At 41.4% G+C, this 17,246-nt stretch overlaps 1 protein-coding gene across 3 annotated transcripts in view; it reads right to left on the reverse strand.

The window, feature by feature from the left end:
• Positions 1-17,246, reverse strand: part of angpt1 (angiopoietin 1) — a 251,885-nt gene that overhangs the window by 127,791 nt on the left and 106,848 nt on the right. The window contains exons 1-3 of one of the 3 annotated variants that reach the window (XM_061982608.1): positions 8,184-8,316; positions 4,102-4,257; positions 3,888-4,009 (exon numbers count right to left, since the gene is read on the reverse strand). In XM_061982608.1, the coding sequence (XP_061838592.1) occupies positions 3,888-4,009; positions 4,102-4,233 (254 nt within the window). In that variant the 5' untranslated portion in view covers positions 4,234-4,257; positions 8,184-8,316. Of the gene's footprint in view, positions 1-3,887; positions 4,010-4,101; positions 4,258-7,845; positions 7,964-8,183; positions 8,317-17,246 lie in introns of those variants that run through there. The other 2 variants (XM_061982609.1, XM_061982606.1) reach the window with 2 other exon arrangements.

Here is a 17,246-nt window from a genome sequence, read left to right on the forward strand (position 1 = left end):
GCGAATGAAGCGACAAAATTGATTGAGGAAAGAAGCCGGAAGAGAAGCAGTTTGTGACGGGGGGCTGTGTGACCCTTTAATGAGTCCAGGCGAGGAAAAGGAAGGTAGGAAAACCCGGAAATTGGGTAGTAAAAAGGCAGGTAAAAGGTCCGCCGGAAGGTCAGCGTGACACAAGATCATATTTCAGCCTCAAGTTGTGTAGATTTGAAAAAAAATAGTTGAAAGATCAGTCATTGCAGTGGAACAAGTATTTTCTTTGATGGTTTAACTTATCTTTGAAGGAGAGATAGGATTTATGTCTCTCACAAGGGAGCCAGATTGTGAAGAGTCGTTTCTAAGAATGGCTCATTGTTATATTTGTCTTTTAGAATTTCTTTCAGACGCTATTTTTTTTTTTATCAAGGAACTAATGACTGGTGGTGAACAATTTATATTCTTATTTGTGGGAAATATTCTAAAATAAAAATTATAATTTAATCTGGGTTGTGTTTTTATTCTAAACATTTAATAAAGTGGGACTTTTTCTCGTCCATATTTAGAATTTTCTCTAATCTAAGAAAAATCAAGGCACAATAAAAACTACACAAGCTAGAAATAATCTCCATGCAAATAAACTTTGACGTAAAGTTTGGACAATACAGGAAAAAATATTCAAAACCCAAAACCAGTGAAGTTGGCACATTGTGTAAATCGTGAATAAAAACAGAATACAATGATTTGCAAAAAATCATTAACTTAGAATTTAATGGCAGCAACACATTGCAAAAAAGTTGGCACAGGGGCATTTTTACCACTGTGTTACATGGCCTTTCCTTTTAACAATGCACCACACATTTTCAATGGGAGACAGGTCTGGACTACAGGCAGGCCAATCTAGTACCCGCACTCATTTAATATGAAGCCACACTGTTGTAACACGTGGTTTGGCATTGTCATGCTGAAATAAGCAGGGGCGTCCATGATAACGTTGCTTGGATGGCAACATATGTTGCTCCAAAACCTGTATGTACCTTTCAGCATTAATGGTGCCTTCACAGATGTGTAAGTTACCCATGCCTTGGGCACTAATACACCCCCATACCATCACAGATGCTGGCATCTGACCTTTGCACCTATAATAATCCGGATGGTTCTTTTCCTCTTTGTTCCAGAGGACACGACGTCCACAGTTTCCAAAAAAAAATGTAAATGTGGACTCGTCAGACCACAGAACACTTTTACATTTTGCATCAGTCCATCTTAGATGAGCTCGAGCCCAGCAAAGCCGGCGGCGTTTCTGGGTGTTGTTGATAAATGGCTTTCGCTTTGCCTAGTAGAGTTTTAACTGACAGTGGTTTTCTGAAGTGTTCCGGAGCCCACGTGGTGATATCCTTTACACACTGATGTTGCTTTTTGATGCAGTACCGCCTGAGGGATCGAAGATCCGTAATATCATCGCTTACGTGCAGTGCTTTCTCCAGATTCTCTGAACCTTTTGATGATATTACGGACCATAGATGGTGAAATCCCTAAATTCCTTGCAATAGCCGGTTGAGAAATGTTGTTCTTAAACTGTTCGACAATTTGCTCACGCATTTGTTCATAAAGTGGTGACCCTTACCACATCCTTGTTTGTGAATGACTGAGCATTTTATGGAAGCTGCTTTTATACCCAATCATGGCACCCACCTGTTCCCAATTAGCCTGTTCACCTGTGGGATGTTCCAAATGAGTGCTTGACGAGCATTCCTCAACTTGCTCAGTCTTTTTGGCCACTTGTGCCAGCTTTTTTTAAACATGTTGCAGGCATCAAATTCCAAATGAGCTAATATTTGCAAAAAATAACGTTTTCCAGTTTGAATGTGAAGTATCTTGTCTTTGCAGTCTATTCAATTGAATATAAGTTGATAAGGATTTGCAAATTATTGTATTTTGTTTTTATTTACGATTTACACAACGTGCCAACTTCATTGGTTTTGGGTTTTGAATATTTTGAATACACGGTGGCAGAGGGGTTAGTGCATCTGCCTCACAATACAAAGGTCCTGAGTAGTCTTGGGTTCAATCCCGGGCTCAGGATCTTTCTGTGTGGAGTTTGCATGTTCTCCCCGTGACTGCGTGGGTTCCCTCCGGGTACTCCGGCTTCCTCCCACCTCCAAAGACATGCACTTGGGGATGATTGGCAACACTAAATTGGCCCTAGTGTGTGGATGTGAGTGTGAATGTTGTCTGTCTATCTGTGTTGGCCCTGCGATGAGATGGCGACTTGTCCAGGGTGTACCCCGCCTTCCGCCCGATTGTAGCTGAGATAGGCTCCAGCGCCCCCCGCGACCCCAAAGGGAATAAGCGGTAGAAAATGGATTTATGGATGGTGTAAAAAAACATAATAATACAAAAATATCACAATCCATAAATGTTAATGTAAAATGTAGGTGTGTGTACAACTAAACTAGGCTACCTAACAAATTCATAACAAAACAATGAACCAGAAAAGTGCATCCGGTTGTGTCTTTTGACTCTTTTTAACTAAATTTGTGGATTTTCTTTAATCATTGTGACTCCAGTTCTGTCAGGTTGGCCCGCATATAAAGGCAGCATGGTTAATTTGCATTTAAAAACAGTGCAAATCGGTTCTCATCGTTTACATCAAAAGAGCCGTTCAAAAGACCTGACTCGTTCACCAACATCACATCTCTACCTTGAAGGGTTTGCCATATAACAATTGTTTCATACACCATAAGCCAGTGGTTCTCAACCTTTTTTCAGTGATGTACCCCCTGTGAACATTTTTTTAATTCAAGTACCCCCTAATCAGAGCAAAGCATTTTTGGTTGAAAAAAAGAGATAAAGAAGTAAAATACAGCACTATGTCATCAGTTTCTGATTTATTAAATTGTATAACAGTGCAAAATATTGCTCATTTGTTGTGGTCTTTCTTGAACTATTTGAAAAAAAAGATATAAAAATAACTAAAAACTTGTTGAAAAATAAACAAGTGATTCAATTATAAATAAAGATTTTTACACATAGAAGTAATCATCAACTTAAAGTGCCCTCTTTGGGGATTGTAATAGAGATCCATCTGGATTCATGAACTTAATTCTAAACATTTCTTCACAAAAAAAACATTTTTAACATCAATATTTATGGAACATGTCCACAAAAAATCCAGCTGTCAACACTGAATATTGCATTGTTGCATTTCTTTTCACAGTTCTTTTTGACAGACATTTTTTTAAAAATCTCACGTACCCCTTGGCATACCTTCAATTACCCCCAGGGGTACGCGTACCCCCATTTGAGAACCACTGCCATAAGCTGATGATGCACTATTGTTCAACTTGAGTTTATTATAGCAGTAGTGAACAGAGTGGGTAGGTCACCCTATTAAATGTTACAGAACACACTGTAATATTCATGTTTCCAACATCTCCAAATGAATCATCAAACACTGCTCTGCATGCATGAGATGTTCTGTTATTCAACCCCGTTCCTGAGACATGATGGTCACAAATCATTCCAGTACATTAAAGACATCCTTTGCCATTGGGAATGTTTTTTGTGCTGGCCTTCAGCATTCCATATTAATAATCCTCGAGAGTATCTTAAAGTTAAATGTTGATATATTTTTTTTTTTATGTCATTATTATTATTTAACAAAATGGTTGCAGTGATGTTGTTGGTTTTGAGTAATCCCCAAAGAGAAATTCCTTTTATGAACATGACTCTGAGACATGACTTTATTCCTAAAAATGCCTCGTCGTGATTATTTTGGTCACGAAAACCGACAGTTAATTCTCTTGTCTTTTCTTTTTTTTTTTTTATCGTATTTGTTTCACCAATTTTCGGTATGAAATTGCTGCTGGTAAATGGCCCGTGTGGATTTGTTTGTTTTAGCGGTTGTTTACCTGTTCTTGTCATGGAGCTTGCTGATCTCATTGGTCTGCACCATTAACTCCTTCTCCAACTTGTTAGTGGACAGAGAATTTTCCAGAAGCTGAATCTCAAGCCTTGATGTCTGATTCAAAACCTGCCGCAGACATAAACGCAAATGTTACGTCTTGGCAAAAATGATGCATGGGCTGCACGTTTTTGCATGCATCTCATTTCCTAAAACCTTACTTGGGTCTCGACGTCAGTCAGCTTCCGTGTCTGTTCCGCAGTTTGAGAGAGAAGGTTGGTGCCCATTTCCAACATGGCTGCCGTGTGGTTGTGGACAGCGCTCTGTTGCAGTTGAACCATCTCTGTTTTCATGCTTTCTTTGATGTAATTCTCAATCTGAATGAAGCAAAGATAACAGGAGACGTATTAACGTTTGAGTGAAGTCTGTCATAGAAATACTGTAGGTGCAAAGAGAGGTCTGCAAAGCGCATCATTCCCCAGGCAACACATGATGTAAGTGTCTATATTAGCCTACTATCAAAGGCTGACGCCAATCTTCGTTGACAAAAACATATTTTAATTTTTATTCTACCCATTTTTGCAACATTGGAAATAATTTGTAAAATGGAGGCTTGTCACAGGATGAGATAACTCCTGGAAATTACAAGCTCAGAATGGCCAAGGGTATAGATGTGTGCGTCCAAATTAAAGGAAACGACAGGCTGTCTTCTTCTAATGGATTTGTTACAATCTTTCAATCCAATCCAATCCACTTTATTTATATAGCACATTTAAACAACAAAATGTTTCCAAAGTGCTGCACAACAATACTAAAAACAATATTCAAATATTATCCTTAGCTCCACCACACATATAAAACAAAACAATATAAAATAAATATGACTAACAATTATTTTAAAGGGTAAAACCAATTAAAACAGTAAATAGAAATCAACATTTTAAAAACACAGAGGACAACAGAGGACCACACAACTCACGTAGTGTTAAAAGCCAAAGAATAAAAGTGGGTCTTAAGACGAGACTGAAAATACTCCACTGTGGGAGCAGTTCGAACATGGAGGGGCAGAGTGTTCCAGAGCTTAGGGCCGACCACAGAGAAGGCCCTGTCTCCCCTGGTTTTAAGTCTGGTCTTGGGCACCACGAGCTGGAGCTGGCTCTCGGACCTCAGAGCGCGCGCAGGTTTGTACATTTGGATGAGGTTTGAGATACACTGAGGTGCCAGTCCATGTAAAGCAGGGGTGCTCATTACGTCGATCGCGAGCTACCGGTCGATCTCGGAGGGTGTGTCAGTCGATCACCAGCCAGGCATTAAAAAAATAGTCCTAAAAATGAGCGATCATAAATCTTCACTATGACATCACTTTCGTCACTTGATTGACATTCACGGCACCCGAGGGTCTTCTGAGATGACGCTGGCTTCTGCCAGGTCATTAAAATTACGACTGGAAGGCGAGAAACACTTTATTTCAACAGACTCTGGCGCCGTACCTGTCGTCAAAACTCCAAAGACCGACTGCACAGTTGCACAGTTGCGCTAACAAAATAAGAGTCTCTGAAAGCTGGCGTGCACAAGCTAGCGAGCTACGGAGTTTGCCGACAATGTATTTCTTGTAAAGTGTATACAAAGTAGTACGGAAGCTGGACAAATAAGATGCCAAAAACCAACCACTTTCATGTGGTATTGGACAGAAGAGGACTTTTTTTCTCCTCCATTCGAAAATGCGGACCTTATCAGCACCACTGTCTGATTCCAATCAATGCAAAAGTCATCAGAATCAGGTAATATACCAACTTATATTCTTGTCTTCATGAAAGAAAGGAATCTATATGTGTTAAACATGCTTTTATTATCTTTAAACACCTTTAACTTGTTAACAATATTAACTATATGTGTTAAACATGCTTGCATTATCTTTAAACACCTTTAACTTATTAACAATATTAACTATATGTGTTAAACATGCTTGTATTATCATTAAACACCTTTAACTTGTTAACAATATTAACTATATGTGTTAAACATGCTTACATTATCTTTAAACACCTTTAACTTGTTAACAAAAACATATATTTCATAAATAAGTAAATATAAATTATATATATGAATGAGGTAGATCCCCACGACTTGATCAATTGAAAAGTAGCTCGCCTGCACAAAAAGTGTGAGCACCCCTGATGTAAAGCTTTAAAAACAAACAGCAAGGTTTTAAAATCAATTCAAAGATGAACAGGGAGCCAGTGCAAACTCTGAAGAATTGGGGTTATATGCTCGGCGTTTCCTGGCCCCTGTTAAAAGTCGTGCTGCCGCGTTCTGGACTAACTGCAACCGTGAGAGAGCTTTTTGGCTAATGCCAGCATAAAGTGCATTGCAGGCGACTTGAAATAAAAGCATGCACGACTTGTTCAAAAAGGTTAAAAGATAAAAACGGTTTTACCTTTGCTAAAAGACGAAGATGATAAAAACACGATTTTAAAACGCCATTGACTTGTCTGTCAAGTTTAAAATCGCTGTCTATAGTGACGCCAAGGCTGGTGACTTTGGGACGCACATCATTTTGCAATGGCCCCTAGTCAGTGAGGGCTGGACAAAAAACTAAAATTTCCATTTTTCCCTCATTCATTATTAAAACAATTCTGGGCTAACCAAGCCTTGACATCGTATAGACAGTTGAGAATGGGTGTCAGGGGGCCGTGACCTTTTGAAATCCATCCATCCATCTTCTTCCGCTTATCCGAGGTCGGGTCGCGGGGGCAGCAGCTTAAGCAGGGAAGCCCAGACTTCCCTCTCCCCAGCTCCTCCCGGGGGATCCCGAAGCGTTCCCAGGCCAGCCGGGAGAGATAGTCTTTCCAGCGTGTGTCCTGGGTCTTCCCCGTGGCCTCCTACCGGTCGGACGTGCCCGAAACACCTTCCTAGGGAGGCGTTCGGGTAGCATCCTGACCAGATGCCCAAACCACCTCATCTGGCTCCTCTCGATGTGGAGGAGCAGCGGCTTTACTTTGAGCTCCCTCCGGATGACAGAGCTTCTCACATTATCTCTAAGGGAGAGCCCCGCCACCCGGCGGAGGAAACTCATTTTGGCCGCTTGTACCCGTGATCTTGTCCTTTCGGTCATGAGCTTTGGGTCATGACCGAAAGGATGGATAGGTGAGGATGGAAACGTAGATCGACCGGTAAATCGAGAGCTTTGCCTTCCGGCTCAGCTCCTTCTTCACCACAACGGATCGATACAGCGTCCGCATTACTGAAGACGCCGCACCGATCCGCCTGTCGACCTCACGATCCACTCTTCCCTCACTCGTGAACAAGACTCCGAGGTACTTGAACTCCTCCACTTGCGGCAGGGTCTCCTTCCCAACCCGGAGACGCCACTCCACCCTTTTCCGGACGAGAACCATGGACTCGGACTTGGAGGTGCTGATTCTCATCCCAGTCGCTTCACACTCGGCTGCGAACCGATCCAGTGAGAGCTGAAGATCTTCGCCAGAGGAAGCCATCAGGACCACATCATCTGCAAATAGCAGAGACCTAATCCTGCAGCCACCAAACCAGATACCCTCAACGCCCTGACTGCGCCTAAAAATTATGTCTGGACCTTTCGAAATCGGCATATAAATTTGGCAGTCGTCTGCATAAAAGTGATAAGACACTCCATGCCTCTTAAAAATCTCTCTGATCGGGAGGAGATATAGAGCGAACAGGATGGGGCCTAGAATAGATCCCTGGGGGACACCACAGTAAAGCGGAGCAGAAGAAGAGGTGGCGTCCCATAGCCTGACAGAGAAGGACCTCTCTGACAGGTAGGATCTGAACCACTCTAATGCAGTCCCCCTGACACCCATACAGTCTCTCAGGCGGTCTAAAAGAATTGTGTGGTCGACTGTGTCAAAGGCAGCTGTAAGATCTAAAAGCACTAAAATGGCAGAGCTGCCAGAGTCAGACATTAAAAGCAAATCATTAAAAACCTTTCAAAGTGCAGATTCAGTACTGTGCAATCATTGCAAGCTGGGTAACGTTTGCTGTGGTCTGGAACAACGTGGCACACAAACAACAATCAGAATTGCAGCCAATATTATATACAGATAATGTGTCATGAAACATGCACATATGAATTAAATACACAGAGGACATAGGTAAAGGAAATTAAATGAGCTCAAATATACCCACAAACGAGGCATAATGATGCAATATGTACATACAGCTAGCCTAAATAGCATGTTAGCATCGATTAGCTTGCAGTCATGCAGTGACAATATATGCCGGATTAGCACTCCAACAAGTCAATAACATCAACAAAGCTCACCTTTGTGCATTCACGCACTGCATAAAACGTTTGATGTACAAAATGAGACAAAGAAGGAGCGGCGTAACACACGTCTTTCTGCGTCAGCTTCGGAGAAAGTTGCACATGTAAACAAACTGCGATGAGTTCAAGGATCGCTCAAATTAGTAGGAAAATACAGTGCTTGCCAAAAACTCTCATCAGTGAAGCATGTTTAATATAGACAGTGGGATTTCTAACAATGAGGAAGGTTTGTGTCATGTTTGTCCTCCTACAGAAAATATATTAAAACAAACAAAAAAAAAAATTCTTCATTTTTTTCCATTTTCACACATCTCTGAAAGAGGTCCAGGTAGCCACTAGGGCGGCGCTAAAGAGCCACATGCGGCTCTAGAGCCGCATGTTGCTGACCCCCGCCCTAACAAAATATGCAACACTAATTATATTGGACACAATAACATAGCCTGTAATATAATCCAGTGTTTCTTAACCATTGTTGGCCCGCGAGCGCCCCCTAAAGGGCCGCCAAAATATATCACTTTGCCAATTGTAATACACTTTTCCAACGCATGGACAGTAATGACCATCTCAAACAAACAAACAAAGTATTTTGTGCACAGTGATTGTGGGCAGCCTAAGGCACACCTGTGCAATGATCATGCTGTTTAATCAGCATCTTGATATGCCACACCTGTGAGGTGGGATGGATTATCTTGGCAAAGAAGAAATGCTCACTAACACAGATTTAGACAGACTTGTGAATAATATTTGAGAGGAGAAGGTATTTTGTGTACAAACCCTGTTTCCATATGAGTTGGGAAATTGTGTTAGATGTAAATATAAATGGAATACAATGATTTGAAAATCATTTTCAACCCATATCCAGTTGAATATGCTACAAAGACAACATATTTGATGTTCAAACTGATAAACATTTTTTTTTTGCAAATAATCATTAACTTTAGAATTTGATGCTAGCAACACGTGACAAAGAAGTTGGGAAAGGTGGCAATAAATACTGATAAAGTTGAGGAATGCTCATCAAACACTTATTTAGAACATCCCACAGGTGAACAGGCAAATTGGGAATAAGTGGGTGCCATGATTGGGTATAAAAGTAGGATCCATGAAATGCTCAGTCATTGACAAACAAGGATGGGGCGAGGGTCACCACTTTGTCAACAAATGCGTGAGCAAATTGTTGAACAGTTTAAGAAAAACCTTTCTCAACCAGCTATTGCAAGGAATTTAGGGATTTCACCATCTACGGTCCGTAATATCATCAAAGGGTTCAGATAATCTGGAGAAACCACTACACGTAAGCAGCTGAGCCCATGACCTTCGATCCCTCAGGCTGTACTGCATCAACAAGCGACATCAGTGTGTAAAGGATATCACCACATGAAACACTTCAGAAACCCACTGTCAGTAACTGCAGTTGGTCGCTACATCTGTAAGTGCAAGTTAAAACTCTCCTATGCAAGGCGAAAACCGTTTATCAACAACACCCAGAAACTCCGTCGGCTTCGCTGGGTCTGAGCTCATCTAAGATGGACTGATACAAAGTGGAAAAGTGTTCTGTGGTCTGACGAGTCCACATTTCAAATTGTTTTTGGAAACTGTGGACATCGTGTCTTCCGGACCAAAGAGGAAAAGAACCATCCGGATTGTTATAGGCACAAAGTTGAAAAGCCAGCACCTGTGATGGTATGGGGGTGTATTAGTGCCCAAGACATGGTTAACTTACACATCTGTGAAGGCGCCACTAATGCTGAAAGGTACATACAGGTTTTGGAGCAACATATGTTGCCATCCAAGCAACGTTACCATGGACGCCCCTGCTTATTTCAGCAAGACAATGCCAAGCCACGTGCTACATCAACGTGGCTTCATAGTAAAAGAGTGCGGGTACTAGACTGGCCTGCCTGTAGTCCAGACCTGTCTCCCATTGAAAATGTGTGGCGCATTATGAAGCCTAAAATAGCACAACGGAGACCCCCGGACTGTTGAACAACTTAAGCTGTACATCAAGCAAGAATGGGAAAGAATTCCACCTGAGAAGCTTAAAAAATGTGTCTCCTCAGTTCCCAAACGTTTACTGAGTGTTGTTAAAAGGAAAGGCCATGTAACACAGTGGTGAACATGCCCTTTCCCTACTACTTTGGCACATGTTGTAGTCGTGAAATTCGAAGTTAATTATTATTTGCAAAAAAGAAAATTAAGTTTATGAGTTTGAACATCAAATATCTTGTCTTTGTAGTGCATTCAATTGAATATGGGATGAAAAGGATTTGCAAATCATTGTATTCCGTTTATATTTACATCTAACACAATTTCCCAACTCATATGGAAACGGGGTTTGTAAATAGTAAAAGTTTTAAATCATCGAGTTCAACTCATGAAAAATGGGAGCAAAAACAAAAGTGTTGTGTTTATACTTTCGTTCAGTGTATGTATGAAAACACCACTGTCAAACATATGACGATTTAGTAAGTATGAACTATTTTACTTATATTGTAAAACTTACACATGTTGCTTGGAGTGAGGAATGAAGAAACCATACGAGTAGAAGCGCGAGAGAGGACTAGCAGACGGAACAGCGCTTATACTTCCGGTTGAAGGCACGAAACAAAAGGAGATGCTGCAGACTTTCAACCCGCAGCACCTGCAGTGAGCGAATTAGTCCAAAAGATGGCGCCATAGCACAAATGAAAACACAACTTTTCTGTCTCAGTGTCGGTGTTACTACTATGTTTTCTAGCCTTGCATAAATGTCTCTGCCAAAATGTAAAAAAAAAAATGTGTTGCTGTACTGTGCAAGTTTGAAATAAATACTTCAATTCAATTAAGTAAGTTTGTTCTAAACAAATCATCATGGCCGTTAGCTAAGAAAAATCCATACATTACCTGCACCTTTGTATACGTCGCAGGATGCAAAAATTGGAAAAAAAAAGTAGCGGCTTATTGTTCGGAAAAAAATGGAGGTACCTTTACGACCCAAAACATTTGATACAATATTTATAAGCAGGGGGTCCCCATTCCGTCTACAATACCATATTTTTCGGACTATAAGGAGCACTTAAAATCCTTTCATTTTCTCAAAAATTGACAGTGCGCCTTGTAACCCGGTGCACCTAATGTACGGAATTATTCTGGTTGTGCTTACCGACCTCAAAGCAATTTTATTTGGTACATGGTGTAATGATAAGTGTGACCAGTAGATGGCAGTCACACATAAGAGATACGTGTAGACTGCAATATGACGCCAGTAAACCACACAAACTTTAAATGTTCCATTGAAAATAAAGAACATTACACACGGCACTCAAAAATATGTCAAAATGTTTTAGGATGACTCTGAAGCCGCATCGCTTGATGGATTGTCGGCCCATTACTACTGTAGTCAGAGATACAAGTATTACTATGGTGTGTGTATAAGGACCATTAGCAGACATTATCAGACATTATCTGGCGTTTTGTTTCACAATATTATGGAAAACTAACTTTTCTTACCTTTTGGTACCTGCTGATGTGTATTTGAGATCTGCATGAGTCCTGAAAATTTGCGCACATCCGCCACTGTAGTCCGTACCAATGCCGTAGTCAATAAGTTGTTGCCATTTCTAATATAAAGTAGCGTAAAGTTCTAACTAATATCTCACTATGGAAGCGCTAAAAACTACCGGTGTAGTGAATTTACATAATTCATCCAAGGAACTTTAGTTATTAGAGAGTTCCGGTCGGACGTTTTTTCACAGGACACATTTTCGGCGTTATTGCACTAGTGAGCCACGGATGAGAAGATGCTGCTCCGTTATTGATTGAAGTAAAGTCTGAATGTCATTAAAACAGTTAGCTCCATCTTTTGACACTTCTTCCACTCCCGTCCTTGCACGCTACACCGCTACAACAAAGATGACGGGGAGAAGACGCTGCTGAAGTTGAGCCGCGTAAATAAGACCGCCCACAAAACGGCGCATCCTGAAGCGACTGTCAGAAAGCGGCTTGAAGATGATCTGTAAAACATAATCTATGCAACATTTTGACCAAAGAACCACCGTTACATTTTATGTAGACCACAAGATAGTGTTTTCAATTTAGAAAAAATATATAATAATATGACTCCTTTAATGCGTCCTATAATCCGGAGAGCCGTATACCGTATTTTCCGCACTATAAGGCGCACCTAAAAACCACACATTTTCTCAAAAGCTGACAGTGCGCCTTATAACCCGGTGCGCTTTATATATGGATAAATATTAAGATTCATTTTCATAAAGTTTAGGTCTCGCAACTACGGTAAACAGCCGCCATCTTTTTTCCCCGTAGAAGAAGCGCGCGGTGCATGCTGGGATATGTGACGTTTCATTTCCATTTGTGTGTTTATGTAAAGACCCCAAAATGGCTCCTATTAAGTGTGTTGTCTGTCTAATTATAAATAATGCAGACGAGGCGTGTTAACTGAGTTCTCAACGTTTACTCACAGCGTGCTCATAACCACATTCTAACTCCCAGCATACAACGCTTCTCAGGGCTACCGCGCATGCTCGTAACTATCGTTGCATGCTGGGTAGTGTAGTTGTTATATTTGCTAGCTCATAACAGCACATTGAGAGACACGCTTACGCGCTTAATTCAATACTCGCCGTCATTCCGGGTGGATTGACAAAAGACCTCCAGCCGCTAGATATTGGTGTCAACAGGGCATTCGAAGCTAGACTGCTAACTGCGTGGGAACTTCTCAGGGCTACCGCGCATGCTCGTAACTATCGTTGCATGCTGGGTAGTGTAGTTGTTATATTTGCTAGCTCATAACAGCACATTGAGAGACACGCTTACGCGCTTAATTCAATACTCGCCGTCATTCCGGGTGGATTGACAAAAGACCTCCAGCCGCTAGATATTGGTGTCAACAGGGCATTCGAAGCTAGACTGCTAACTGCGTGGGAACAATGGAAGACAGAAGGCGAACACACCTTCACTAAGACGAGGAGGCAGCGCCAGACGACGCCAACATCTGCCAGTGGATCGTAAATTTGCCCAACTTTTCACTTCGGACACCGAAGACGAAGGATTTACGAATGAAGAATAACTTCAGAAAGTGAGCGCTATGTTTATTTTGTGTGTTGTGACATTAACGTTCGAGCAACATTATGTTGCTATTGCTCTGCACTATTTTGAATTTTACTATGTTTGTGATTGCACATTTGCGTACATTTTGGGAGTGAACAGAGTTGTTAGAACGCTGGTTTTTAATATATTATTAAAGTTTGACTGACCTATCTGACTGTTTTTTTGACATTCCCTTTAGCGCAGCGTAGGCGCGGCTTATAGTCCGGGGCGGCTTATTGGTGGACAAAGTTATGAAATATGCCATTCATTGAAGGTGCGGCTAATAATCCGGTGCGCCTTATAGTGCGGAAAATACGGTATATGGAAAAAGATCAAAAATAGACCATTCATCGGCAGTGCGCCTTATAATTTGGTGCGCCCTATTGTCCGGAAAATACGGTACAATAGTTTGTGGAGTCTTTGAATTCTTATTAGCAAATCCTTTAAAAAAATTGTGTAATATGTGTGTAAGTGTGTGTACTTGTGTTTGTTGGGGGGGGGGGTTCATTAAAGCACACAAAACGATGAACTTGTTCATGCACTGCGTACATTTTAGAGTGTTGGGCAAATCAGCGTTCTGGCAGCGTTTGCTTCAAAATAATCCACCATGGGGTAAAAGGTATTTGCTAACTGCAGCGAACTGCTTTGGAATCGTGAAGTCAAGGCGATGTGACGTGTTGTGTGCCAACACCAGAACTTAGCAGAAATACTATTGTAAGTATAAGGTTCCGTCCTCCTTTATCACTCACTGCCAGCAAGAGCCGTCACTAAAAGTGACCTTAAATGTCCATTTATCCATCCATCCATCCATCCATCAATTTTCTACCGCTTATTCCCTTTGGGGTCGTGGGGGCGCTGGAGCCTATCTCAGCTACAATCGGGCGGAAGGCGGGGTACACCCTGGACAAGTCGCTACCTCATCGCAGGGCCAACACAGATAGACAGACAACATTCACACTCACATTCACACACTAGGGCCAATTTAGTGTTGCCAATCAACCTATCCCCAGGTGCATGTCTTAAGAGTCCATTTATCCATTTCCTTTTATTTTCTTTTTTCTTTTTTTCTTTCCAAGATTTCGCCGCTGTAGTGACTGCTGGTGGCAGGAACGATGTGCTATTGTGTCATCCTTTTGTGTTCCTCTTGTTTTCATGTGGGGTTTTTTTGCCTTTTGGTTCGGGAGCCTTTGGGACTGTGTGACAAGGGGTGGCATTTTTGTGACTTCTCTGGTGCTATTTTGTGAACTTCTGGATCTGCCTCCCGGGAGCCTTTTGACCATGGAGACCAACTGCTGGGTCTCTGCCACACCAGAGTTTGTTTACCCTAGCACCTCCAAAACCCTCAAATCTAAACTCCAAACATCCCAGGACAAGCTAGTCAGATTACTTCTAGACCTCCACCCCAGATCCCACCTCACTCCTACCCACTTCTTCAAAGTGGGCTGGCTCAGGGTGGAGGACAGAGTAAAACAACTTGCACTGAGCCTTGTCTATAAAATCCGCTACACCTCCTTGATACCGAAGTACATGTCAAACTACTTCCTTAACGTAAATGACCGCCATAACCACAACACCAGGGGGAGCTCCACTAACCACGTTAAACCCAGATTCCGAACTAACAAAGGTCTTAACTCATTCTCTTTCTATGCCACATCAATGTGGAATGCGCTCCCAACAGGTATAAAATAAAGTGCATCTCTATCCTCCTTCAAAACCGCAATAAAAGTTCACCTCCAGGCAGCTACAACCCTAAACTAACACCCTCCCCGGATTGTTAATAATCAAACGTAAACAATCAAATGCAGATACTTTTCTTATGCCTTCTGATCTCTCTCTCTCTCTCTCTCTCTCTCTCTCTCTCTCTCTCTCTCTCTCTCTCTCTCTCTCTCTCTCTCTCTCTATGCCCACTACTTGCTGTCCATATCCTACCAAGTCAGACCTACACTGTTTCAATATCCATTTCTCTGTTCTCAATTGTTGATGACTGATGATAACAACCAAACCTAACCCCCCCCCCCGCCCCCCTCCACACCCCGGATTGTAAATAATGTAAATAATTCAATGTGATTATCTTGTGTGATGACAGTAATATGATGATAGTATATATGATAGTATATATCTGTATCATGAATCAATTTAAGTGGACCCCGACTTAAACAAGTTGAAAAACTTATTCGGGTGTTACCATTTAGTGGTCAATTGTACGGAATATGTACTTCACTGTGCAACCTACTAATAAAAGTCTCAATCAATCAATATACAAATCATTCAATTTCTTATAGAAAAAAATGTTTTTTCCCCCCAACAATTCGGTCCAGTTGGTGTCTAGGACTGCCTGGTGATTGTTGTAGATCAGAGTCTACCCTCAGTCACCTGTAATAGGCTCCTGCTCCCTCTCCATAAATTGAATGAAGAATTAGGACTTGGGTTGCAAAGGTTTGCTGTCCAACTAAAACATGCAGCTGCATTAACTTTCCGATATAATATCCTCGCTTGGCAAGGACGTCAAAGTTTAACAGTGCCTGTTCTTCAGTCGGACACTTTCTTTGACTTATTTACCTTCGGTTGATATTAGCTAACAGTCCACATTGGTCTTGGCCGAAAAACTGATTGAAAATCACAGTCCTGGTAAGGTTGGATTACATCGCATGCTATTGAACAATATAGCATGACTTTGTTTGGGAAATGATTTGAGTCCATTGAGAAATGTAAAACCCCCGAACCCTGTGGATGGTGCTTTCAAAACCCAAACACCTACGGTTTGTCCGTCTGCTGAGGACCGCATTACAAAGGCACCTTGAGAGAAAAGGTGGCAGAACGACTGAAAATTAATCCTCGCTGTTTCTTTTAGAAAAAAACAAAACGTCACAGACCCTTGGCTGAATGCTGCGGTGGTAATAAAAGAAAAGTGCCAAGGAGAAACAAGATTACACAAACACGCCCAATCACCCAAATACTTCAGAGGTCATAAAAAAAAGGCTTGTGTGGGTGTTGGTTTTCTTTATATGGTTTTTAACCTCAGCTACTGTTAAGCGCTGTTCTTACTTGGTCATTTGCAATAAATGGAGATGACTGCAGGCACTGATAGTAAAACTTACACTGGATGACTGCCAACACGAGTGGAAACGAGGCACTTGGCACCCACACAGTAGAAAAGGGAAACTGCCTTTTTAGGGATGCAATGTTTTCTAATCGGCACTGATTTTGTTCTCTTGGCCCTTTTTTGTCCATAGAGAAAACATTTTAGATTAATCTTCAATTACTGTTCCCTTTTTTTTTTTTTTTGCTAGATAGCCTCTTCAAAATATGGCTGGTAGGTCAACCATATCTACAACCTACACTGTATATCAGTGACGTGCGGTGAGGTTCATGGCTGGTGAGGCACTGACTTCATCACAGTCAGATTTACAAACATATGAACCCTAAAGAGTATCTTATTCACCATTTGATTGGCAGCAGTTAACGGGTTATGTTTAAAAGCTCATACCAGCATTCTTCCCTGCTTGGCACTCAGCATCAAGGGTTGGAATTGGGGGTTAAATCACCAAAAATGATTCCCGGGCGCCGTGCCGCTGCTGCCCACTGCTCCCCTCACCTCCCAGGGGGTGAGCAAGGGGATGGGTCGAATACAGAGGACAAATTTCACCACACCTAGTGTGTGTGACAATCATTGGTACTTTAAGTTAACTTTAACTTTACACATACAAACTGTAGCACACAAAAAAGCACATTTAAAAAAAAAAAAAAACGTTATTATGGTCTTACCTTTACTTATAAATGAAGTCCATGCGCAGCTCCTTTTGAACAAAACCATCGATAACTTGTTTATAGAAGTCTTCCTTATCTTTCTTCAGTTTTAAAAGTCTCTCTGTCTCGATGGAGATCTTCCTTTAAGTATTACCTCCTGCTTCGATTGAAAGTCCAGTTTAGAAAACTGTTTTATTTTAGATATGTAATCCTCCATGTTAATAG

The sequence above is a fragment of the Nerophis lumbriciformis genome, linkage group LG21, assembly GCF_033978685.3.
Source record: "Nerophis lumbriciformis linkage group LG21, RoL_Nlum_v2.1, whole genome shotgun sequence".
NCBI lineage: Eukaryota > Metazoa > Chordata > Actinopteri > Syngnathiformes > Syngnathidae > Nerophis > Nerophis lumbriciformis.